This window comes from Bacillus rossius, chromosome 7 (assembly GCF_032445375.1).
Source record: "Bacillus rossius redtenbacheri isolate Brsri chromosome 7, Brsri_v3, whole genome shotgun sequence".
Classification (NCBI taxonomy): domain Eukaryota; kingdom Metazoa; phylum Arthropoda; class Insecta; order Phasmatodea; family Bacillidae; genus Bacillus; species Bacillus rossius.
Window position 1 is genome coordinate 22009787 of NC_086335.1, and position 26986 is coordinate 22036772.

General features: G+C 38.5%; 2 protein-coding genes across 3 annotated transcripts in view; one reads left to right on the forward strand and one right to left on the reverse strand.

The window, feature by feature from the left end:
- The window catches only part of LOC134533717 (prohormone-2-like), a 121801-nt gene extending 114204 nt beyond the window's left edge, over positions 1-7597 (forward strand). For both annotated transcript variants that reach the window (XM_063371296.1, XM_063371297.1), the window contains exon 10: positions 6827-7597. The gene's annotated coding sequence lies outside the window, so the exon portion shown is untranslated. The remainder of the gene's footprint in view (positions 1-6826) is intronic.
- Positions 7598-11186: 3589 nt separating this feature from the next.
- LOC134533718 (protein 5NUC-like) overlaps positions 11187-26986 on the reverse strand; it is a 116857-nt gene continuing 101057 nt past the window's right edge. The window contains exons 5-9 of the mRNA XM_063371299.1: positions 25685-25848; positions 24010-24109; positions 22261-22413; positions 19054-19257; positions 11187-13638 (exon numbers count right to left, since the gene is read on the reverse strand). Coding sequence (XP_063227369.1) covers positions 13421-13638; positions 19054-19257; positions 22261-22413; positions 24010-24109; positions 25685-25848 — 839 coding nt within the window. The 3' untranslated portion in view covers positions 11187-13420. The remainder of the gene's footprint in view (positions 13639-19053; positions 19258-22260; positions 22414-24009; positions 24110-25684; positions 25849-26986) is intronic.

The window sequence follows — 26986 nt, forward strand, 5'->3', positions numbered from 1 at the left end:
TAAGTTATGACAGCACCCCGGCCGTGGTCACCCCTCGACCACGCGTCTGTAGGTGGATCCCGTCTTACTGATGTACCTACATTTATGTATAGTATTTATGTTTCAACTTTAAGTGCTTGATGAAAAAAAAGTTACAGAACCAGAACTGCGCCCACGGAGAAATAATTCATAATCACTTATGGAGAAAGCCACATTCTAGACAGGTTTGCTGGGAATAACTCCAAATACTGCATTACCAATCACATGTTTTGCATTCACATAAACTATATGAAGAGAGATAAAGAAATGATCCTCAGACTTTCCAGAATTTTCTAAATAATTTTTTTTTCAACATTTCTGCTTACACTGTTTTCTCCATACCTTGTCAGAATTAAATTTTGTTTTACGTCTATCTGACAGAAAAAAATTCTTCATTCTATCAAGTGGCGTTTTTTTAATACGACGCACATAAAACACAGAAGATGGGTTTTAATGACTTGAAGCTCAGCATTATTACCGGGTTTAACATGGACCTACTTCTACTTGACTAAATAGCAGCAAAGGGCAAATGAAATGGGTTCATACGTCCCAGTGGCCAAAGCAAAAATCAGCTACAATTTGTGGGAATGATTATTTAAAAAAAAAAAAAAATCATTCATTTTGAAATTGTTAACAAACCATTAAAATTATATTAGAAAGTGCTATCCCGCGTGGGGTTCGCAGCAAAGGTACACTAGCCTAGATACTATGGCGGATAGCCATGCTATGGCACCATACGTTTTTTCAATAAAAGTGAGAGCATGTAGCGCATCAGGTAATCAGCTGGGACTGGTGTTGTGTGCAGAAACTCAGGTCGGGTCTGGATATGAACTTGTAGCCTGCCTAGGGACAGGGAATCACAGACAAAGATGTGTCACTACACGGTCAAAAGCCTGGATGTTATGGCGGATAGCGCCACTGTGGCACCGTGTGTTTACATTAAATAAAAGAGTGTTTTAAAATATGAGTGTAGCGGGAGTGTGCTATGCCCTAAGAGTCAGACGCCCGAACAGACTGCGTTCCTGTAACTTCGCTTTTTTCTTCATGAGTCACATATTAGGTCTTGGTGTACGGTATAGGGTGGGAGTAATTTGGTGAATGCGACGGAAATGTGTACCAGGAAGTAGGGTGAAGCGCGTGCCTACAGTTCGCGCTCGTGCTGCGGCGTGTCAGCGAGCGCAAACATTTCCATGGCGTTTGAGAAGAGGAACAGAGAGTAGAGACAGCTGTTTAGCGTTCCCTCCGCTACCAGTAGTCTAGAACAGCCCATGCACCTGGTCCCCAACCTGATAGTCCTCAAAGGGAGTGCATTCCACAAATATCATTGCAAAGCAACACGTTTGGAAACACTGTTGTCAGAACAACAGTGACAGAGGGATACATAGACCATTGATACTACTTTTGAGAATTTTCATATTGGGACGTTACACGACAAAGATTGTAAGAGAAAACTTATATACTTTTATTATAGGATATAAAATGAATTATTTCAACAAATTATAACGAAACGTTTATTTAAAAAAAAAGTGATTAAATTATTCTCTCAAATGTTAGGTATTGCTCTCATATATAGACGCTGATCCATTATCCATTTCAAAAGAGTATGTCGTCACTGTTGGTTATCCTTCGGTTTCTTACCATGAAAAGTACCTTGAACAAACTTAAAAATCACCATTATAGTAAACCCCACCAAGTCTTTACTCAGGATCACTGATGATTATAGTCGGACACTTCTAGCGTCCCCACCGGGTTCCTATCCTACAAACAACCATGCAGTTCCATAGGTGCTCATAAAGTGAACCAAAAGTGTAATAATTTGGCTAGTGAACATCCTAAACTGGAACTCATGGATTTCGAGGATAAGGTCTCCGGTGCAGGCTGTACTTTGGCAGGAATGACTTTTACTGTTAATTATGGACTGGAGAATGTCTTCGAAATAAAAGTTTGTGGCTTATATATACAAAAGAATTATGTGTTAACTTTAGATGCTGTCATGATTAACTACGTATTAACTTTAGTCTTCCCTAGCTGCCATAATATGCGATGAGCATTTTAATATCATGTCTCATTGGTCAAAGTGTTTGACCAAAGTTTATCTTAAAAATTATTTTACAAGCCAGTAGTGTAGGATAGCCGGTCCGGCGCCAGGCTACAGGCTGTGGAGCCGAGAGCGGGTCAATGACCTACCTCTCTTACATCATGGATGCCATCTTGGATTGTGATGTCACGATGGCAATCTTGGACGACCTTGACCTTTGACCCCGGCGGCCATTTTGGATCCACCATATCGAATCCGCCATTTTGTTTTCTAGAACATATCGCCATTTTAAAATCCGCCATTTTGTTTTCTCAAACTTTCTGCCATAATGAATTCCGCCATTTTGTTTTCTATAAATTTCCACCATTCTGAATTATGACGTAACCATTGCAATTTTCGTTATGGCCTCCATCTTGACAATCCGTACTTTTTATGCTAGAAATTCGGTAAATTTTTAAAAATTAAAAAAAATTCATTAATTTTAATAAAATATTAATTAAAAAACGCACTTATGTTATGGGGCTCTTAGTCCTCGGTTCGAACCCGGTGAGGGCAAAAAAAAAATTGTGATTGATCTTTCTTCCACGAAAGCCGCAGGCAGATTGTCTCCCACCACTTATGCCAAGGTATATATCGCCAGCTAGTATGACTTCATGTCCGCCATCTTGTTTTCGTCTGCTGGAGACTGCAATATTGTTTTCGTCTGCTGGTGGCTGCCATCTTGTTTTTGTCTGCTAGAGTGCACTAGCATTAGGTTAGTTTTATATTTGTCAGCTAAAGTGCAGTATTCATTTATTATTACTTAGGCATCCACTGTTTTGAATATTGGGTGCTTTTCTTGGAATTATAGAATTATTGGCCTATAAATTAGGGAAAACTTCCAAAAATCATTAAATCACTCGTTAATTTACTGATCGATTCGATCGATTCCTGTCCTTGGTTTGATCCCTGGGTGATGCAAAAAACTTAATTTTATGTAAACAATAATCATGTTCAAAATTCTTAAAGTGTCTTACATTCCTCGTATACCAGTCTCCAGTAAGCCTATGTGTCCATCATTCGTATTTAATTAGCTAGAAATTCGGGGAAAAGTTCAAAATTCATAAAAAAATCACTCATTAATTAACTGATTGATTCAATTGTTCGTGTCCTTGATTCGATCCTTGGTCAATAATTTAAATAAAAAATGACAAGTTCGAGAAATAAAACACCGTCAGAGCACAAATGAAAGATTTATTATTTAATTTCTACTCTACTTCAGAAACACTTGCGGAAGTTAAAAATCTAATAAACATTTAGTCTTGCATTGGCGTGGAATGACTAATTCTCAGCTTCAATCGGTTTATACTAGACAGAGACCAGCCAGATCCTTTACTGACATAGTATTCCTCATCTTGACAGAGTTTCTGAACACAGTGTTTAACAGACTGCTTCACATCGTCCGAACTGTAAATGGGAGTGTTCACAAGTATCGAAAACAAGATGTCGGCAGTGCCTTCTAGCAGACGACGTGTGCACTACGTGAACCTAGCGCTCTTAGTAGTAAGTACAGTAAAACCCTGTTTATCCGGATCATCTTGATTAATTTTTTGTAAACATTTTATTTAATGTTCACAAAAAAATAAAATTGTATTCTACATCTATACAAATAAAGGTAAATGATGTGCCTTACCATGCTTCATTCAAACACTTATTTAAAAAAATTATTTTGCTTATTAACCATATTACCTGGATTATGCAGATTGCCTTTGGTCCTAGTTAGTCCGGATGGAGGTCTAACTCTACTGAAAATTAAGACGGTAGCTCGGCCTCTAACAGGTGATGTTATTACTTGAATTAAAAAATTACAATCCGAATATGTGTTTTTTATATTCGTAATTTAATTCTCAGTCTGTTAAAGGTCTATATGGCCGTGTGGTCAAAGACCTATGTTTCCAGTATAGAGGTCTGAGCTTTCCTGGTTAGAATCACCTCGCTTAAAATGTATTTTGAATAGAAAATTAAAATATGTCGATAAGGGCCATAACAACATTGGTAGGTAATGGAAAATTGAAATTAAATGCATGAGAAATAGCAATGCTGGTGCTCTCTAGGAAAAAAAAAACAACAGAAACAAAGATGGTGGACATTACTTTATTCGATATGGCTGCTTCAGCAGATGGAAACCAGAAGGCTGTTATGATGCCATACAATATAGCAACCTCCTGCAGAAGAAAACAAGACGGTGGCTGCATCATTCGAAACGAAAAAAGTGGTGGTGATGACATCCTCCTGCAGACAGAAACAAGATAGCGGGCATAACATCATAATCGAAAAAGTGGCTGACATCATCACAGATGGCAGACATGATGCAAAAATTCCAAATGGTGGAACAATCATAAGCGGGGAATATTATTTCAATATGGTAGAATTCAAGATAACGACCTCTAGCAGGCGAAAACAGGATGGCAGCTACGTTGCCAGAATCGATAAAAAGTCTGTAAAATCATCAAAGATGGCGGATGTGATGTCAGAACTAAAAATGGTAGGAGGTTCTATTGCAATGTATGAGTTGGGCAATTGAAAAATGGTGGAATCCAAAATGGTAAATGACATCAAGGTGAAATTTCAGTGTCAATGTCAAGTTCATTGGTCAAGATCAATTTCATGGTAGGGTCAAAGTTAAAGTCAAGGTCATCCAACATGGCGGCAGTGATGTCTTTTACCGGCTGGCTTAATATCCACCTTAACGAAAGTGGTGGGGGGTCAGGATGATGGTAGCATCTGTGGAGGAAAGCCCATCGCCATTTTTCCCCCTTACTGTGATCTAACCGAAGACTCCATGATGTAAGAGCTTTTTTAATAACAATTTTAATAATTATAATTAAATATTTTTCATGAATTAAAAATTATTTCCCAATATATGTTAATAATTATAAAATATCAAGATGACGGATATGATGTAATTTCAAATGGCAGCCATGATATTATCCCAATTTTCAAGGTCATGATCTCGTTTGCTTAGGGTGGCTCGGCGATAGGGAATTCTAGCCGTTTTGGGGACATTTTAAATTCTCTGACATTTCTGAGCAAACAAAATTAGAATTTTTCCCTCAAAAAGGGGAATTTTCTTCCTGGAAATATTTTTGAATTAGATAGTATTGTGATTTTCTGCAAGAAATTTTTTTCTAAAAACTAAAAAAAATATTAAAATATTTTTGACGATTTATGGCAAATTTTTAAGGTCAAGACAATCCGAAATGGCCTCCGTGAAATCACTATGGTTCCCTTATATTAGTGATGGAAGTACTGTTTGCTGGTAGCCTCTGTGGAATCGCCATTTTTAATCAAATTACATCACCGGGCTCGAACGAGGACTCCAAGCTCCATTACATGAGTGCAATTTTATCAAAATTTTATAAATTTGTAATTAAATATTTTTAATTTTTTTCTGATAATTACAGATTTTCAAGATGGGGTACATGACATAATTACAAATAGCGGAAAACAAAACGGCGGACCCGATGTCATAATTCAAAATGGCGACAGGTTCTAGAATACAAGACGACTGAATCCAAGATAACCGCCAATGTCAAGGTCATAACCTATGATGGGGCTTTTGAGGAAAATTGTCTCTCTGGGGAAATTGCCTCTCTTTCAGGAAGATTTCCTTTCTCCAGGGAAGTTTGGCATATCCAGATTCTCTGGGGGGGAAAAAAAAGAATTTTCTTTATAAAATATTTTTCTAGGAAATACGGGCATTTGTAGGAATTTTTAGGGTTTTTGAGTAATTTTTGAGATATTTTGAGGCAATTTGATACCTAGATGACCGTTGTGACGTCAAATGACGATCGGTCATTGACTCCATCTACCATCCACTCTCATACTCCAGTAGCAGGAAATACTATTACACACTACTGGCTAAACTTTCGAAAAGTGATAATATAAACGGAATGTGTACTTAAGTGTTAAGTTATATTTCAGAAGCTTTTTGGGTGTACAAATAAGAAATAAATGAGTTACAGAAGTGAAAGGTTTCCAGGCACGTCTACAGGATACTTCATGATATGGTTTATAGATAGAAAAAAAGTTACTTAATTGTACCTAGCTGTTAAACTTTCTTAAATTTGTAAGATTTGGACTAATAAAAATAAAATAACTTTTTACTGAATTTATATTGTATCATGACGACAGCATTGCCTTAAAACCTCAGAAAGTTACAGTTTTGTAATTCATTTAATTTTTCTAACTGTAAGCCTATGGAACTTTTAAAATGAAAATTGGCAGCTAACTAATACATACAATACATAAATCAATTTAAAATTTTTATCTGAAGCCACTCAAAATGTCCACAAGGTTTTAGTGACCCACGTCCGGTCGTGTATTTCCTTACCCTACATTGACTCGCCGACGCGTGCCTGAACTGCGCTCTCACTAGCCGCACTTTTGGTTGGAGCGGGACGGGGGATATGCGCCCCTCCGCCAGGTCATGTAGACATCTTTCTTCCCCCCCCCCAAGATCAAAACATCCGTTAACATTATAAAACTTGGCCAAGGCGTGTCCCCCTCCCCTCACCATTGGTCAACGAGCTGTCAACTCCTCCCTCCTCATGCCCGCCCGAGCCGCGACCAATCCCAGCGTGCTTCAGGGGGCAGTCGGCGAGTCAACATAGGGTAAGGAAATACGCGAAACTGTCACACATTAGCAAATGTATGGATGTGCGTACACTGCCTAATAGCATCTAAATATATTTTTAAGATTTTTTTTTTCATTGTAAATTTTTTTTTCAGAAACGATCTTGAGCGGACCAACACGTTGGAGGATTCGAGCTGACCAGCACTCGCTCGCCTATATTTACCAACACGTCACTCAATCAAACTGATCAAGTATATGTCGTACCTCGTACCTAAACGTTAGGCGGTGTTTTCCTAGCCTGTATTCTATTATCATTTGTAACAGAAAGAACTCTATTGCATATTATTGAAAAAGTATTAAAACAAATCTTTTGGTGCGTCTTGAAATCTATTTAATGAACACTGTAGGAAAAAGTAACTGTATCCGAACAACAAAATTATTCGTTGCAAGAAATTCGTAACGAGTAGGTACAGATATTGTTTAGTATATGTAAATAGCTCACAGGCCTCAAGACGGATATTAGTTTTGTGTTTCTTGTTAACTGCAAAATAGTTTTCTCTAAGAAGAGAAGCTGTGAATATGAGCTATATTTTTAAGAAAATACTATTTACATGAGTCTTTGTAGATGTTAAACATGTCAGTCATATATGAAAGAGGTATTTAGTGTGTGTTTAAACTTACACATATCCGACGTCATGAATTCCAATAATTCAGTAACTTCTAGGTTGCTGTCTGGTTCTTAAAGACGAATATAGCATTGAAAGTCATTTATTATTAAAATAATTTAGGCTGTTTTGGATCTATATGTATTGCACATCAATTACAATCTGGTGCAAATGATATTGTTTAGTTTTACCTATTAATTGTAACTGCCTGAAATGTAGTAACGTTCATGGAATAAATAAGTCCTTTGATGACAATAATAATCCACCTGTAGTGACTTTTTTTTGTGTTCCCATAGTAAGATGGGGCAAAGGTCCGCACTTAAGGTTTAAATTGATATTCTGACTGTCCAAATAGCAGGAAAATGTTTTTCTCTTCACTTCCGGAATACACACACATTAATGTTATTCAGTTATATTCACAACTGTAGGAAAACAAGTGCATTATTTCATAAGTTACAAGTATCGATAGATGTGCAAATCCGGATCTTTACCCCACTAGTGGGGCAAAGATCCGAATTGAGTGGGGCAAATACCCGCACCTTTCAACATCTAAACCCACAGCGATCAACACTTATTATCTACAGGAAAACATTATATTTATTATAATTTGCTTATTGTAAAATATTACCACATTGGAAATTGTAAACAGGAAATTACAAAATCACACAAAGAGTCCAAAAATTTAAATAGACAAAATAATTCATAAATTTGAAAATATTGCTTAAATATATATAAAACAATGTCAAATTTAAAAATAAAATTATAACTTTCTTAAGATATATATTTAAATAGAAAATTAAAAATATTCTAGCTCTACAAACTTGAAATTAAATAAACCAATGAAAAGTTAAAGAAACCCAATGGCAATAGACTAACGATAGTAGACATAGTAGAAAGTAGATAACTTCAACTTACACAATGTATGCAAGATATCATTTTTTCTCATTTATGCCTTGGCATAAAAGAAAATTAAAAATTTAACAGATGCAGTAACAGCATTTACATAGTGAAAGGAAAAATACAACATTTATCTAGTAGTTTACAGACAGGTTCAATTCTGGAGCTTCATTGACACAAATCACACACAAAGTTTAGTGTGTCCTCATATGCACTACAGTTTTCGTGCCACCATGCCTCACATAAAGTACACTGGATCCAGTCCTCTTTAGGTATGTCTTCATACAATGCCTCACAGCCTGGGCACTGTATTTTGTCTGACTTAATGTTGATTTTACTTGTTTAACACCTCCTTTCTTCACTCCAAATAGTTTTTTTCCCTTCGCTCGTCTTTATCAGCCATTTTTTCCTCCTTTTCTTTCAGATTTTCAAGCAATTTATTCTTGTATGGTGAACTGGATATCATTTCAGAATGTTTGCTTCTTTTATTCCGTTTTGTTTGCTCAGACCTCTTTGGCACTGGAAGGATTTCTTTTGGTGAAACTGGAGTTCTAGCTTTAGCGCCTGAGCAACCTGGCTTGTTTATGTCTAAGACTATTGATGATTCACATGTGTAGGGAGGAGTCACAGGATTAGGATCGTCCACATTAGGAACTGACCTACGAATATCTTGAGTTTGACACGTTGACTGTTCTGAGTCAACTTCTTTGTCCACTTGAGAAGATTCTGCTCTGTTATCTCCACGTTCTTCACTACAACGTTCACTATTTTGTGCGAAATCAGTGACACTAGAAGGAAGAAAGTCTTCGTTCGTGAATACATCAGAATTGATAGGCCAGATCCCACATGCTCTAAAAGCATTTCCTGCTTTCTCAAATGTTGCATAATTTCATAAGCTTTACCGAACAATTCACAAAACTGGTAGGGAGTTATGTTTCTTCCAGGATGTGTCACTAACCATTTGTTGCATTCATCAGCATAGAAAGCTTTCAGTGGTCCAAAAAAGCTTCTGTCAAGTGGTTGCATTTTTTGGCTACTGTGGGGTGGAAGTGTCAGAAAATGTATGCTATGGTCACAGCAGAAGTTAATTGCTTCAAGCGACAAATGTGACGAATGATTATCCAGCAGAAGCAATACAGAATGATCAATGTCAGATCACACCTTTTCCTGAAAGTGACGAAGCCATTGCATAAAAAGGCTACAATTTACATAACCCGAGTCAGAACGCATTGCAATAGTTAGTAAAGTTAAATATGTGGATATTGCAATGAAAAAGAAAGGAATGCAATGACTATTTACATTGCCAAAACATTTCCCTCCTAGAGCCTAAACCCACAGCAAAATATTGAGCTTAGAGAGGCTGAGACTTCAAATTAAAACATTATTTTAAACAATTTAATTTATGTAGACCTATGTTAAGCATACACGAGCGAGGGGCAAAGATCCGCATGAAACACGTAATGCGGATCTTTACCCCGTCATTAGTTGCGGATGCTTGCCCCAGAGCGCAGTCTGGCCTGTGCGCGACTTCTGCTGCTACCTGTGTTTGACATTCTCTACTACTACCAATGCACAGTAACCACAAAGAAGCACACTTTCTTACTGTGGTTTCATAAATCCTTCCCGATTGTTGTTCCCGGCGACATACGTTGTTTTGTATTGCTGCAAAATTACATCAGATTATAGTAAATTAGTTTTTACCTCATTGTGTTTGCTAGGTGTTATACACTGGCACGACACACATTGCAATAAACGACCACAATGGCGACACTTTTCTTGACTGTGTCAATGTTGCCAACAGTTTTCATTTATACGAAATATTCCAAGATATGACCTTTGCCCCACGCGGATTTTTGCCCCATCTTACTCTACATGGTTTCAAAATGTCTCAATCTTTCTAGCCAACTAAAATTAATAAGTTACAGTAGGCTTTATAGATCTATTTTTCTGGAAAAACCATGTAATCATTCGAAAAACGGCTATCAGTGACACACACCCTGCATCACAGCCAAGCGAGGAAGTGCAACTGTTTTCCGACTCAAGGCCGGCATCTCCTCCCAAATATGTGCCCTTATGGGTAGGCTTACAGAACAGTCTGAAACTTCCAGAGCAAGTAAAATTGAGACTAAACTGTCGTGGGATTACTCCTCCCTTTGATCGGGAAGGTGTTAGAGCCTTAGCCCCCTGCCTCACTCAGCTAACCAGACAGTTGGCTGTGTCCAGAGCCCTTAGACCTTGTCAGTCCTGCTGGCGCCTACCCCGATCTCCCACATCACACTGGGACCCCTCGAAACACCCGGTGAACCCGTGGTCCGGTGGAGGCCCATCCAGCCTCTGCTAGCTGTCCAGGCTAGTACCGGAGCTGTGTCGTCGCTCACCACGTCGACTCCGCATCGGGCTAGGGAACCCTTGGAGCCTGCTCCAAGCGATCGGAGCACCACCACCAAGTATGAGTCCTACCCAATCAGAATCCTGGGACTTGGAGGAAACCTCAGCGGGACACCATTCACTCTTTCATGGATTCTTCCCGCACTACTACCAACTTCGGTGTCCATACGGCATAAGGAGGTGCAAAGGAAACATTGTACTCGCATCTGAGAAGGCGTGGGTTCGAACCTGGTATTTCCCCGCGGTATCGCAGTTACTTCAGCAACCGCCGGATGTAACTCTCAGAATTCAAGGATTGAAAAGTTATAATAGACTTGTTTTTCAAGTAATTAATAAATGATATTTTTTATGGATTTTTAGCCAAAAAATATTTAAAATTTTTGAGGGGGGGGGGGGGGGGACACCCAGACCAGTAAGTGAATTTTCCAAAACGAAATATACCAGACTCTGATCGGGAATAAAACCTCTTCACCTTTGAACAGCCACCAGCAAGACGTTAAAACATGTTGAACAAGTGCGTAATTTCTACATTACAAAGGAAACTACAAAAAATAAAACCCAGGAAAACACAAAGCTTGTATTTTATTTGTTCACTTTTTAAATTGGAAATGTAATAAGACCAAACTTAAATTTAATTCTAAAATAGTAAACCTTTACCAACAATTTCCAAAGACAATTTCATTTTTTTAACAAGCCCATTGATGCACTTACATCCACAAAAATTACATAAATTAAAATGTTAATGTGCAACATCAAAATATTAAGATGCCCATAGATTTATATTTACTTGTAATAAATACTGCATGTGGTATAAAACAATCATTACATTTGTACACAGTTAAAACTAAAATTCGATTTTATATTATCGGCTGCAATTTATAAAAGATTTATAAAATATTCGTTTATAACCATATTTACAATCATAAGTGTAAAGATTATTATAGTTTTACTGTTTGCATTGCTTTATAGTATTTTTTATGTAATCTGTATTGATTTGTTGACAACGTAATAGTTTCGGTTTTCTTCAGCAGTTAAAAGTAGTCTGGTTATGAACTATTAAAATATGTTTTTTGAATAGTTCTCCACTGTTTCGAATGCTAAGAACATTACTTACAGGTACACGCTGACTAAAGCCTAACTATACTTTACGACTTTCAGTCTTGGTTTCATCAGGCAAAAATCTTACGTTTACAGTTCGGTCTACTCTTCTGCTTTGGCTTCTTGCCGAAAACGAAACATCCAGCACGAAATACTGTCGTTTCTAAGGCAGCGCTGGTGAGAATATTCTTTTATTCAGGTGGAGACTGGTCTTGCTTTTGTTGTTTTGTTGTGCATATTTCAAAAACCCTTTTTTTTTATCTAAAAGAACAATGTAATCAATCATTTAGGAATAAAACAGTTTTTTGTCGCTACCATTTCGGATCTATAACACCATAAGCTATTACAAGTGCAAAAAAAAAATTAGTTTTAACCACATAAAGAATGTTTCCGATTACCATCAGCCTAAATGATCCTTCTTAAAAAACTGCATCTTAAAAATGTCAGCGAGGAGCTTCTTTAGTATATATGTGATGATAGTCATTATCTGAACCAGCCAACTGTTAATATTTGTTTCATGTATACAGTTTTATGAATCGATCAACAATATGAATAAAAATTTTAATATTTCCCACAAATAAATGACAAAGCATCTGTAAACACAGAATAATGACCAACAAAATATGTAGTATTTTTTTTTTAATACACCAGGTTTTGTTAGCGTCAAAACAATTTGGACATTCCCTCATGACTAGTTTCTCACTTAATACAGCATTAAAAAAACGAAAGGATCCCACAGTTATAAACGCATTAGTAAAGGAGTCATCCTTACAATCAGGTAACCGCCATTATATAAGATGGCCATTATCACTTTCACCTCTTCTCATGCCAGTTTTTTTTGTACCCCAAAAGAAAGAGTTTGATCTACAAGGCATATTTTTGCTGGTTTTGTGAAGAATTGACACTCGTGAGGTCATTATATTATCTTTAGCTCACCACTCAACATCTATTGCTGACAAACAGTGAAGTGCTCAATATATTATGGTAAATGTAGATGTAAAGAACAAAATTGACACTATTTGTGTTTCCAAATTAAACTGTACACATCGGTTTAAAACTCACCCCAAGTGTGTACAAATAACACACACTATATTTACACGAGGTATGCTCGTACTACGCCACTGCGAGCCAGGGATGGGGCCTTGTTCCACACGCACACACACGAGCACACGCGAGGTGCAGACCACGCAGCGGGTCGACTGAGACATCGCGAACACGAGGCGGGTGTGAACAGCAGCAGCAGTAGTGAGCGAAGCACTCGGCAGGGGCGGCGGTGCAGCGTGACTGGCCGAGAGGGTGCGTGACGTCACGTTCCCCCAGCAACTGGGGGAGTGGGGAGACGGGACGGCGACGTGGCGAGTGCACGCCAACAAGACCATACACGCCTCTCGAGGCGCGTATGGCGCAAGCTGATTCAATGCAAACGCGCGCGCGCGTCTCTTAAACATTCGGATATATTATATTTGTAAATCATTTTACTCCAAGCGAAATGTATTTTCAGAAAATTTGGAAAAAAGAAGAAGTCACCACATTTTTAGGAAATAATGAAAGAAGTTTCATGCTGAATCACAAGATTTCTAGTTCCCCACTTGCGTGAAGAATGATAAATGTAAAGTGTTTCTCCCCCCCTCCACTAGGTCACGAGGGGCGTGGCGTCCAGGCCGACGACTGCTGTAGCTCGCCGGGCCCTAGGACTCGCCTCTAGCGGCCGCGGCGCGCCAGCAGGGCGAGGCAGGCGGGCGCCAGCAGGGTCGGCAGGGTCGGCATGGACAGGGACGCCGACGACGCCCCCTCCCCGCCGCCCGACGCCCCCTCCCCGCCGCCCGACGCCCCCTGGAAGACGATGCGGCCCTGCAGCGCCGGGTACACGGGCGACATGCGGCTGATGTAGTCCACCACCACCTCCACGTCCGTCGAGCCTGCAACAGCAAAGAAAAATAAAATGATTAGAGACCCGTGAATTTCGCGGATTCAATGACCTCCAGGATAGACTGCAATATCCTCTACACACTCGGGCAAATGCCAACTGATCATTGGCTGTTGACTTGTGAGTCGTCTCGACTGGGTGGCCTGTGATTCGACATTTCTATGAGTTAGGGTCTCTAATTGGCCCTCAGTCCTCCAGATTAACAGAGAACCAATGACAGAAGCAGCACTAAGGTATAATTATTTGAATTTTAGCATAACACGAAATAAATCCGCGAAATTCACGGGTCTCTAAAAATGATGCAAAGAAATAAAATGATTTGTACCCAAATGTAATTAAATAAATAAAATGAAGTAAAAAGCATCAAGAAGCATCAAAAGAACCCATTTATAACGAAATAAGTGTACTTTAATAAAAACTAATTTCAATGATTAAATGCATGAATTGTAACAATAATAAATCAAAGGAAAGAATTGAAATGTGTGGTAATGTTTCGTAACTGTACATTTTAATGTGTTGTATACGAAATAATCTTAAACGATACAATTGAAAATGAAATTATCCACATATACGGAAATGAGTCGGAAACCTAGTACATCAAACAAAATCTACGCGACCCCCCTTCAGCTACTTCTTCCACACTCACAACCACACTGTTTGTTTGCACACGGAGGAACACATATTCACTCGCTGTAACAACATTTTCTTTGTTGGCCAAACAGACTTATACATGTAACAAAATTGATTTTGTGGACCTAACAAAATATACAGTTGACAAACTTTTTTTTTTGGGACTACAAAATCTTTATTTCTGCATAATATTTGCCTCGCCATATACAAACTAATATACATATATTTTTTCAGGCAAACAAATCTTTCTAGCGGTGTAAAGAGAACACACTTATATTAAAAATTCTCGCCGAAGCCACCCGTCATTCGTTTTTTTTTTTTAAATAAAGCTGCATTCTATTTGTATCCTAAAACTCGCTTCCATTACGCGTTCATAATGCTATGATTATAGTGTACTGTGTATTGTAAATAACACCCTGACATTCAAAATATTGAATACTCTATATCGAAATGCTACAAATAATAAAAAAAAATTCGGCATAGCCTACAGGCGTAGATAAATTTTGAAGTACCTATATCTTATGGAAACGTTCTGGAAAACTTCTATAAACGTCTGGAACCTTTTTAAGAAATTAAAATACGTATCCTTTATGTTTACAAATATTCCAAAATGATCATTAATCCTTTTCTCAATTTGCATGCAGCGAAAATGTTTGGAATGTTTTTAACTGAATGCATCCAGCATTGAATAGCTTAGAACAAATGTCATATTATGCCTACTTACAAGGGGAGGTAGGTGCCCCTTTCATGGAACTAAAATATCTCGCTTGAATGGACTCTAGGAAGAGAGAAAAAATATTCGTTTAGTGAAATTGATTTTTTCTCAGCAATAATTAGGAGCACACTGAGAAAACCAACAAAATATTGCCAGGAATAATCAGAAACATCCGGAAAAACAACAGAAGTCTTGTAAATTCAGAACTGTGAATACGTTTAGACATATAGGCCTACATGCATTTTTATACAGTAATATTCTTGGCATATTAATTTTTTATGCATATCCATATTTGAAAGCGATATATGCTAAACATATGTTTATTCTAGACAATATAATAATATGCCTAGCATATGCGTATTTTTATGCCTAAACATCTTTGTAACAGATAAATGCTAAGCGTATTATTATTCTAGACATACTACTAAATATTAATCGTCTAAATGTAACAATCACTGATCTGAATTTACAAGACTTATGTTGGTTTTCTCCGTGTGCTCATTATTACTGGCAATATTTTATTGGTTTTCTCAGTGTCTTCCTGATTATTGCTGAAAAAAAATTCACTGCACGAAAAGAGACATGCAATTGTATTCAGAATTTGTTTGATTGCTGAAAACATGTAATTAAATCGGCACTCAAAAAATATTTTTATTTTGTGGAATTAGAACAAAATAGATTCATTACTGAGTCGATTACTCTGCCTCTAGACGACTGAGAAACACTATCATGCGAGATGAATTTTTTTCTCCTTGATGAATAGCGAAGTCCTCCTGCTCTTGCGACCGTGAAAGAGCATCCCGCATTCCACATAAAAAATAATATTTACCTCAAAACAAGTGGCGAAATCTGTTAGCAAAATGAGAACTGCTTGCGAGAAGTTTCTTTAATGAGATAATTTTAATTTATGTGAATTGGTTATGCTAAAAAATTGGCTACCATAAATGTTTTTATGGTTTTGTGCGCGCTCGTGTGATAATTATGCCATGAAGAACGCCCAGGTAATCTCACAGCATTAGAAAAAAGCTTATACAATTATTTCTGTGAATTAGTTTAGGACTCCACAAAATAAAATTAATAGATTATGAGAATTTCAAGGCCTTATAAACATAACCTGACATGTGCCGTCGTACACTACTGTGGCGATATTAAAAATAAAAATGTTAACCAATCAACCAACCTGGTGCTCTCGATGTATCGTTGTGATTCAAACTACTTGGTAAACGACTCTCGACAAGTTACTCTTTCATCACCGATTCTTATCAATATTGTGTTCATTAAAAATGTGTTATGCTGGAAGGTGGCTGACTGTAAAATTTTTGCAGTTTATAATTTTCATAGTGTCAGCTTTCGCGGTATGGTTCGACTTAGGTAAAAGAACTACAAATTTTTTTTTTTTAAGTTATACATTCGTAGGCTGGTTTTTATGCTCTGGTTCAGTTTTCCGTACATTGAAGTGCTTCCATAAAGTACTTTACATGTTCTGGATTATTATTTCGCCCGATTGTTTTTACGTGTAATGAGATGGCAGGCTAGCAGCGCGCTGTATGTCCAGAAGCCAGCTGGCTGCCGCAGCATTCTGCAAGCCTGCAACTCCCGCGCGAGTCCATGATCATTTGCAGGTGACGGTAGGCGTGTCTCGATTGTGCAGTCTCTGCCTCTAGCTTTGAGAATGTTTTTTACATCTTTGAGGTTAAATAATTATAACTTCACTTGTATTGGAGGTTACTGTTCTACACGAGCAAGGGAAAAAAAATGTAAGTTGCTTCTATGCCTGCGGTAAGTGTCGAATACATGACCCTTAGTGTGTGTGTGTGTGTGCTATCTCATCTGACTAGCTGTTCCTTACTTATGATTAATTATGCATAATTATGCTTGTTACGGAAATGACGTTAAAAAAATCTTGAGCAGAGAGTCGTTTGCAGGAAATGTCTCAATTTGTTAGTCAGTTTAGTTGAAACGATAATGTAATAAAACACGTAAAGTACTGTGCAGGTCTGTTTTTTGTTGTCTAGTGAGACAAATTTTAGTGTTAGAACGGATCTGTGTCTGGAACTGGTAAGTAATTATCACACACTTGAACACTACATAGTGTACAATGAAAGGTATAATATTGCATGGAGGAAACGAGACACAGTAATACAAGAAAAAATTAATATGATGGGTTTTCTAAGATTACATTAATAGAACTTAGTTGTTTTTCACTATATAATTCATCGATTCAATTTTTTTTTGATGCGGGGTAAAGAATCAAACAATACTGGAAATACTAGCTTTTACAGAAAGAAAATGATAATGTAGTAGGCATGGAATTGAGAACCATATCGAGTAATGTGAAACTGTCAAGATTGTTGTGAATCTCTGACAACAGGAACATGGAAACCGTCTCGATGCTCATGAACATGAGTCATGACAGGGCGACAATCATTCCTCTCCACATTGAGTGTGGCACGGTTGTGTAGCCAACCACAGCTGGTCCATGGGAACTGATGTTCATGATACAGCACAGAGGCGTTTAACGAGGAAGTTAACCAATTCTGGCGGGGCACTTCCACCCACCATTTTGTACACATGATCAGTACGAAAATTGACTATATATTAAAAATTATTTTATGGATCTACACCATTATTGGTTTTCACTTATGTTGAAGATAAACAAAAAAAAAAAGGTCAAGACAGACGAACACACACACACACACACAGTCTGCGCATGATGGCGGGAACAGATGTCAGTTCCCGAAGCGTCGCAAACTGTTTTGTCTTTCGAAGTCTGTGTTCGTCTGTGCCATGTCGTGGTATTGTTCACAATGTCTGTACAGTTTCATCGCTGGGTTCGCCTGTGCGTCGCTGTGTTGTTCAGATCATTGTTTTGTATAGTTTGGAAGTTCAAGTTATCCCATGTTCGGCATAACATCGATGTGTGTTATGCTCCTATATTTTATCGTCGTCAAATAATTCAAAATAACCCCTTAAACCAAAACCAACATGCCAACGCTTTGTGCGACACGAACACTACAGCGCCGTCAATATCGCGACGTAAGTAAACGTTAATTTCAAAGCAGCATGTGTTGTTACACTGACAGATTATTCCGACCTTACGGCCGGCGTTCTCACGTTCCCCTCCCACATATGCGCCCTAATGGGGTCAGTGGCGTAGCCAGGATTTGTGTATGGGGGGTGTTAAGAAGCATCCCCCCCCCCCCCGTATTAAAGCGGGTGGTCCGGGGGTCCTCCCACGGGAAAATTTGGATTTTAAGGTGTAAAATAGTGCTATTTTAGCAGTTTTCGGTTCTTAAATTTAATTATTGTAATGGAAAAAAATGTTATTATTTTTAATATGAAATTTGTTTGAGTGATGAATAAGAAATTAGTTAAAGATTTGGTGCTAAAGGGGGGGGGGGGGCGGTTTGAACCCCTAATCCCCCCCCCCCCTGGCTACGCCCCTGAATGGGGTAGGGTGGCAGTAACATTCCAGTTCGCTTTTACGAACATTCCATAGCTAGGGACTGGAACAATTCGCGGTTTCAATGACCACTAGGACAGACTCCACGATTCTCTATGTACTCGGGCAACTATCACCTGGTCATTTGGCTACCGACTCGGGACACCTGTTTACTGCGATTCTTATGATTCGATACTTCTTTTGTTGAGTGTTTGCCATTGGCTCAGAGTCCTTCAGGTAAATTGCGGTCCAATCACTGACGCAGCATTAAGCTAAACGAGTTTGGATTCCAGCCTGTCTCGAAAGGAACCCACGAATTTTTCCGGTCTCTATCCATAGCTAGAGACCTGAAACATTCGCGGATTCATTTCGTGTTATGCTAAAAATTCAAATAATTATAACTCGGAGCTGCTTCTGCCATTGGTTTACTGTTAATCTGGAGGACTGAGGGCCAATTAGAGAACCTCACTCATAGACGTGTCGAATCACAGGCCACCCGGTCGAGACGACCTCACAAGTCAGCAGCCAATGAACAGTTGGCATTTTCCCGAGTGTGTAGAGTGTAGTGGAGTCTATCCATGGGTGTTGAGAGAACAGGACTGCGAGGGATCGGCACGCACCCAGCACGGTGGAGTTGACGGCGTGGTCCCGGAGCACCACGAAGCCGTCTCCGCCGCCGGTGAGGAAGCTGGAGGCCAGCACGCCGTACGAGGCGTCCCTGCTGACGGGGCGGTACTGCGGCACGCGGCAGTCTGCGCAGCGCGCATGCGCAGACACCAGCCTGCTGCCCGCGGGGCGGGAGAGGTCGTAGCTCACCCGCAGTCCTGCGCACACATTCGTGCGAGCATTCAGCCGCTGCTTTTCACAATGTACGATGCCAGTAATTTAATATAACAATCGGAGAAACCAGTTTTATATAATTTATAAATTAAGCCTTCATGAAGTACTCTATCAGAGGCTTTTTCAATGTCTAAAAACGCTGCGAGATTATAGCTATTCTGATTGAACGCAGTTATTATTTGTTCTGTCATACGGACCAGTTGATGCGTTGTTGAATGCGTGCTGCGAAAACCAAATTGTTCGTCCGGCAGTACGTTATTTTCTTTAATGTGAGAATTTAGTCGCTGCAGAATTATGCTTTCGGTTACTTTTTACAATGTACTCAGCAGTCTTATGGGCCTATAATTTTGGGGCAGTGTCTTATCTCTTCCGGATATATGTGAAACTATCACATTCGCTTCTTTCCACTGCGATGGAAAATACTGTAGTTTAAGTATTCCATTTATTAATTGAGCTAGGTATTCCAAAATTTCGTCGGGCAGTTTCTTAAGGACTCTGGACCCAGGATCGGAAACAGGTTCTCTCCCCCCTCCCCCGCCCCAAAAAAAAGGGGTGTTGTCTGTAAAGTCGGTTTACGGACGATAATTTTACGTGATAACGTCACAAGAAAACATTGATGAAAAATTGTGGGTCATTCTCCAAGAAGTGTGCAATTTGGATTTTGAAATCTCAAAACTTAAAAATATGATTTTTTCATTATTATTTTTACGAGTTACCTACAGTATTATGCACATTATTGCTGTTGTGATTGTCCCTCAAAAATATATTATATTAAAAAGTTCACATTCACGGAGGTGAGATTATGGTAATGGAGGTGAGAATAGAGTTCATAGAGTAGAGTTAATCTCTAGAAGCCAGTATAATAAATAACCACAGACAGACAGAAAATGTACCTATAATATTAAGACACATTTCGCTAATTTACATAAACTTAAATTTCTAATTTTGATGTTAGCAAGTAATTTGCACTGTTAAATCAGCCCTCCGATATCAAGTTTCTATTCAGTATTAAAACTTACTAGTAATAATTTGAAAAATTGCAATACACACACACTGGTCTCACAAATTAAAAGTATTTTAAATACATTTCATGAAAGGTTTTCATCGCCTTCCAGATTATTGCTGAATAAATACTGCCCACGATTGTTCACCAAAGGTTGTTCAATAATTTGGACTATATCTATTCTTGCAACAACAGAAGTATCCTCAACTTCAGTAAATATAAATTTCTTAGATGTTGTCCTTTTTAGTCATTCTGAAATGTAGAATAAACTGTAATTAGCTTACTAGATCCCGCAAATACAAAAACTATATTTTTTTTAAAAATCTATTTACAATTAGGCCTGTACAGTTAAAGTAATAACAAATATTAAAAATTCAAATTAAATATTATTAGTGAAAGTAAACTTTGCATACATTTCTTGAAGCATCACTCCAGAAAAATTGTTCTGCATATGAATACGTACATTTAAGAAGCTTGTGACATTTCATGTTCAATGTTTTTTATTTTTTTAAACACTGCATTGTAGATTTTACAAAATAGTGATTATTTATACTACAGTTTTGAACAATGGAAGTGTCTGTTACTATAATAACCTTAATTGTAGGTCACAAAGAAGAATTTAACATCCATTTAATAGCAATGCATCTTTAAGAGCATGTTAAAATGGCCAATACATAAATATATTATGCCTGAAATATACTTTAATGCTTGATAATTATTTATGTGATGTAATAATGTGTACATAATGTTTTACTCACAAAAATAACAAAATTAAAATGTTGAAAAATGTTACTCCGTTACTTCTTCTCACCTCCGTGAATATTGCAAGTAACGGAGGTGAGGGTAACGGAGGTGAGAATTTTAAATTTGAAGTTAAATAATTATGGCATATTTGAGGTTAGGACATTTGTGTTTGTTGATTTCACTTTTATTCACCACATTATTACATTTATCTATAGAATGAACGTTAAATACAATGTTTCTTACCTTGAAATAATTATCACGGAGGTGATAACTTCAAAACACAATATCCATATTTCATACTACAAACTTCAGAAAATACACATTTGAAACAACTTACTAAACTGCATTTTTAAGAGTAAACAAAATGACTATCACGCCTTGCTTTTATCTACAGATTTTTGCCTTGCAATGCACTCCATAATAAATTATTACAGTTTCAAGTCTTACTGATGGAGGTAAGAACCTGTGTGAGGGACAAACATAAAACACCCAATATAATTATGAAATAAATAAATTATGCACTTTATTTTATCAATAAAAACTTGTTTACAGGTATACATTATGGCAAATAAATAAAAGCAGATAAAAATTGTGCCATTCAAATATAGTGAACTGATAAAAGTGCTTAGTTGTCGGCGGGGACAAGCCACGGAGGTGAGATATTGCACACTTTGTGACAAATAAAAAATGAGATTATATTGTATTTAGGTTTTCTACAGGTTTTTAAAATTTTATTGGTTTCCATTGAATTTATGTTGCAATTTCAGGCATTAAAAATATATTATATTACTCTGAAACTGACCGGGACTGAAATTGCACACTTTTTGGAGAATGACCCTTGTATACTTTTTAAATTTTCAAATATTATTTACAGTTTTTTGCAAATTCAATTTAAAATAATTTGTTAAAAAAATATAATCACGAACAATTAGTTAAAAAGCCCCGCCTTAACCTGTTTGATATTATAGAAGATTTTCTCTCGCACGGTGGTTGTCCGGTTCTTGCACGCTCGGCTCAGGCGGAACGTGACAATTTTTCGTGCGTGCAGCCGGCGTTCATCGATTTATAAGACATTATCACGTCAAAAAAAAATTACAGACACGTGCTTAATTATAAATGCATGGTAATTTCTTACCTACAAGTTTTATTACTCTTATAGACCAAACACTCAAGACTGATCGGGTCACCTTGCAGCCACTGGCAGCTCTGCCGCGCATGACGACCGGCAGCACTGCCGTACCTGAGAGCTGGAGGAAGCCGCCCGGCGCCTCGGAGGGGTCGTAGTTGTAGACGCTCCACTCCAGCATCTCCAGCAGGTGCTCTCCGCGCAGCACCACCTTGATGACGGGGTTGTCGAAGGGCAGAGCCGACAGCACGTCGGCCCTCGACATCCCTGCGGGCACACGCACCACCTCCCTGGTCGGACAACACGCGGCAGTCTCTCCTCCTCTCACTGGGTTACAGTCTGTCTGTGCCCGGGGAAGGGCAACCGTCGTCTTTGGAAGACTACCGCGTTCCTCTGCGCTGTCTTCGTTGTGGTCAAGAATATCGGTCTTATCTTTGAAAGATTTGTGCAATGGGAGTGCATGACTTGATATAAGCTTTTGGACATACGCCATTGCTAAGCACACGTATGTCTGTAGAAGAAAACTACAAAAAAAAAAAAACACAAATGACAAAAACACAAATTGAGCAAAAAATTGCTGTTGTCAGGATATAAACACCACACAATACTCCACAACAGGAATATGGTCAACAAACAAAGAAAAATAGACTAACACATCTTGTCACATCGCTGGATTCGTTCGTGCATCTCTGTTTGTTACAGGATTTTTTTTTCAATGTTCTTGTTACTATTGTCTCCTCGTTGTTAACCCAATGTGTCCGTATGTGCTGTAATAATAATTGTTTGGCTATTCCTGCCACATAACTTTCTGTGCTGTCTTTTTTTTAAATTTTTTTACATGGGCTGATTTTGGCTGTAAGTATGCATATTCAAAAATTTTCTCCGTTTTTGAGGTTTCTTATGACATAGTGTAACCAACAATGGACTATAGAAATAAAATCTTAAAGCGAACTGCACTGTCGGATCGCGTTAACGGGCTTCAAGGTGAATAACTCAGAAAATATAAAAATTAAATATTTAAAATAAAAAAATTATATTTTATTAAAATTAATGATAATTATAAATTTAAAGTTTTAATTATTTAAGCTTTTTAACTTGCAAATAGTTTCGATTTCTAGGACACATTTGATGGTTTCCATAATATTTTTGTAGTTTTAAGAGCACATTGGTAAACATGGTTGAAGTATCTATTTATCTGCTTAGCAAGGGAAAAAAATTTGCATGAAGAAAACATTTATCCGAAATTAACTACACTTCTAAGAATATTTATTTAATCCAACGCTGCTCTGAGATCAACCTGGTGAATCATCCTCCTAATTTTTTACATTTGTCTATTTTTCTGAAGGTAGTGACGAACATAATTTCGAGGAAGTGACAGTTAACAAGGATCAAGTATAAAAAGGTTCACAGTTAGCCTACTTACAGTAAGTCAACATTTCCATAATGATACCACCACTTCATTACTCTACAGCACATTTTTGTCTCATAATAATAATTACGTAAATTTCTTAGGTTAGTTTACAACTTCAAGAATTCGTGAATTCTATTAAGATTTTAATTTTATTCGTTTAATTTACAAGCATACTTCAAAATTTTTGCTACAGACTGTCAAGAAATTCTGAATTTACATGGTATTTCTTATCATCTCTGGTATTATTCATTAAAAATTTAAGGAAATAGAATCATCTGAAATATATTGTTTAACATAGTGTTTATTTATTTTCAATTATGCATATGTTTCGCAAATGAAAATTATTAAAAACATAAAACATATAGAATTTTTCAGGTTGGGATGAATTAGAACGGACAAATATAGAAATGTTTGATGGATTTTACTGGTGTGGCTTATTTAGAGTGTGTTACCTGCATCAGTGGACTTCTCGATGGAGTTCCTGATGCCCCCTCCTTGTATGATGGCTATGGGGGAGTCCGTCCAGCCGCTACCCACGTAGTCTCTGGCACGCTGAGGACAAGGCACAACACAACACTATTCTCCAGCTCAGAGCCAAACCTATCCTGACCTTGTATGTCTTATAAGACAGTTTTCTATTGAAAAATAACTTGGTAACGCTCCGAATTTTTTTTTCTGAAACTTTTGTGAGTGATATTAAGACCAGAAATACACCCTCTTTTTTTTTTTGAGCAGGATAAACGCAAATACAGTTACAATGTTAGTACATGTGACAGGTAAAAAATTTTTTTTTAAAGAAATGAATCATAAGTGCCTACTTGCCAACCACACATGTGTTGATGGGGGAAAAAACAGCATCATTGTCATTCAGAATTATGTTTTTTTTAACTCTATTGTGAAGTTTCCCAATCGTGACTTAGGTACGTTTGCTCCAGAAGTATCAATCATGCTGTGGATAAGGGGTCGTCCATTAATCACGTGATGTTTTTTTAGCAAATTTTTAACACCCCCCCCCTCCCCCCTAGTGATTTGTGGTGAGTTTTAGACTAACCCCCCCCCCAATAATTCACGTGTATTTATTTGGTACAAAATATTTTTAAAAATTTCTGAATATTATCTTTAAATATAGTTATAATCTAATTTAATTCTGGAAAATTAAGCACAGTGATAAAAATGTCCAGACACACATTAAGGTTGCAGGTTTATTCTCACTGGCATAAAAATAATAAAGGAAAGGCTTATATGTGATTTACGCATGTATTCGGCACCAAAACCACAGTCTTACTGGCGACTGGCAAGCCGAGCCGGGTGGTTCATGTTGCGGCGGGCGGGGATATTGTTGCCTGGCTACAGCGAGTCAAGGTCACGCGTCGCTTTTCGTTTAGTAGAAATTGCGCGAAAAAAATAAATACACGTGATATATCTCTACACCCCCCCCCCTCCCCCCTTGTGATATTTCGTGATTTTTCCAGACCACCCCCCCCCCCTTTCGAGCCTCACGTGATTAATGGACGATCCCTAAGCTACCAGATAGCACTTCACTTTTGTGACCTCGAAAAAGGAAACTTAGCTAATTTACGGTAACCCAACCTGAAAATTATTCGCTCAAACGATATTTTATCCAGGTTAACTTTAATTCTCGATACAGAATAACTAAATTTTGATATTAGGATAGAGCCTTATATTGTTTTAACGTGGCTTGAAAATTTGCATATTTTAATAAACTTAAAAGTTTACATCTTGCTACTCAGGCCTAAATTGAACATACAGGATGAGGGTCTCGTGCAATCGTGTGTCTTGTTTGGGGATCGGCCGGCCATGGCAGGGATTGTCGTAATGACCAAGTCCCACCTTGACTAGACTCGTGCTAGATAAGGAGGTCCAGGTAAAACCTGCATGGACACAGGATAACCCTGGGCTCGGCCATGCACGAAGGCACTAAGGCACCAAGGCACTAAGGCACTAAGGCACTAAGGCACTAAGGCACCAAGGCACCAAGGCAAGCAGTACAAGAGGACGTGGCAGCAGAATAGCGGGAGTTGTTCCTGCACAATGCCAAGTGCACGTGTCGGCAGGAGGTCCACCGAGCCGGGGATTCCTGGAGCGGACGACGAGGCAGGGACTCACGTAGTCGACCATGGCGTCGGTGATGAGGTTGCCGAAGTTGCACTCGACGAGACGGCAGCTCTTCCTGTCGCCGTCCAGCAGCACCGCCGTGCGGCCGATGGTCTCGTTCTCCAGCTTCTGTATCTCGCCGCGCCACAGGGCCAGCTCCGCCAGCAGCGTCTTGTCTGCGATCCACAGTAGACACACACACACTTATACATCCCTATGTGCCCACATCCCCACGCCCCACCATTCCTACGCTCCCACATCCCCACACCCAAACAACCCAACGCTCCCACACCCACACATCTCAACATCAGCACCCTCGACACATCATCACATCCCCACCTCTCCACCCACCATGCATCCCCACATACCCATGGCCCCACATCACCATGCTCCCACATTCATACACACATCCACATGCTTCCAAATCCTCACTCTCTCGCGTCCCCACACTCCCACATTCCCGCATTCCACACTCCTGCATGTCCACATCGGACGGTGGCGGAGAGATGGAGGGACGGATGTTTTTTTTGTGATATGACAAAAGGTGTTTTTACAGGCAAGAAATAGTTAATGCAAATATTATAAATAATAAAAAAGTAGCGTAACTGTTCAATTACACATTTCGAAGATCCTTCGTTCAGCAGTACATCAGCGAATAAAAAATACTAAATATGTATGTAAAACCTTTAGTAATAAGTTTACATAACAATAAAACCAGCATTATATTCTTCAGAAGTTTGGAGCGAACGGTTATGTACGGTGATCACTTTAGCTATGCCCCGATACCCACTGGATAATGATGAAATACTCTCAGGTAAGACGTTTGCGCCATATGCCGATGTGTCAGGTGCTGCGTAGAAAGGTGTTTTCATTGCTCAAAAAAAGCACGACTAGGCCAATGGAAAGTACCGCACTACCAATATTTGTGATAAACTTAAAGGTTTAATCTACATGAACGGTGGGGTGTGGTTGACGACAGTTTGGTTGGATCGCTGGGATGTGCTGAATCATCACAGTGCACTTGCATGCTCATAAAGAAATGTGTGAAAGTAGTTGACAAATATACTTGTCGATTGCTGAGTTGAGTTGTTGATTAGATGATCACCCCACATGACGAAACAACTATATACAGTCGGGAACACAAGAACGTAGGACCCCTATCTCCTGAATGCACATCGATGTAGAAGTCTAAATTTCACAATCTTAACAAACACCCGATGCACTAGGATGCACCGGAGAAATAATGCACTCGAATATTTCTCGCTATAGACGAGTCTATCGGTGTCGTAACACGTTCCCTAATACATTCCCGAC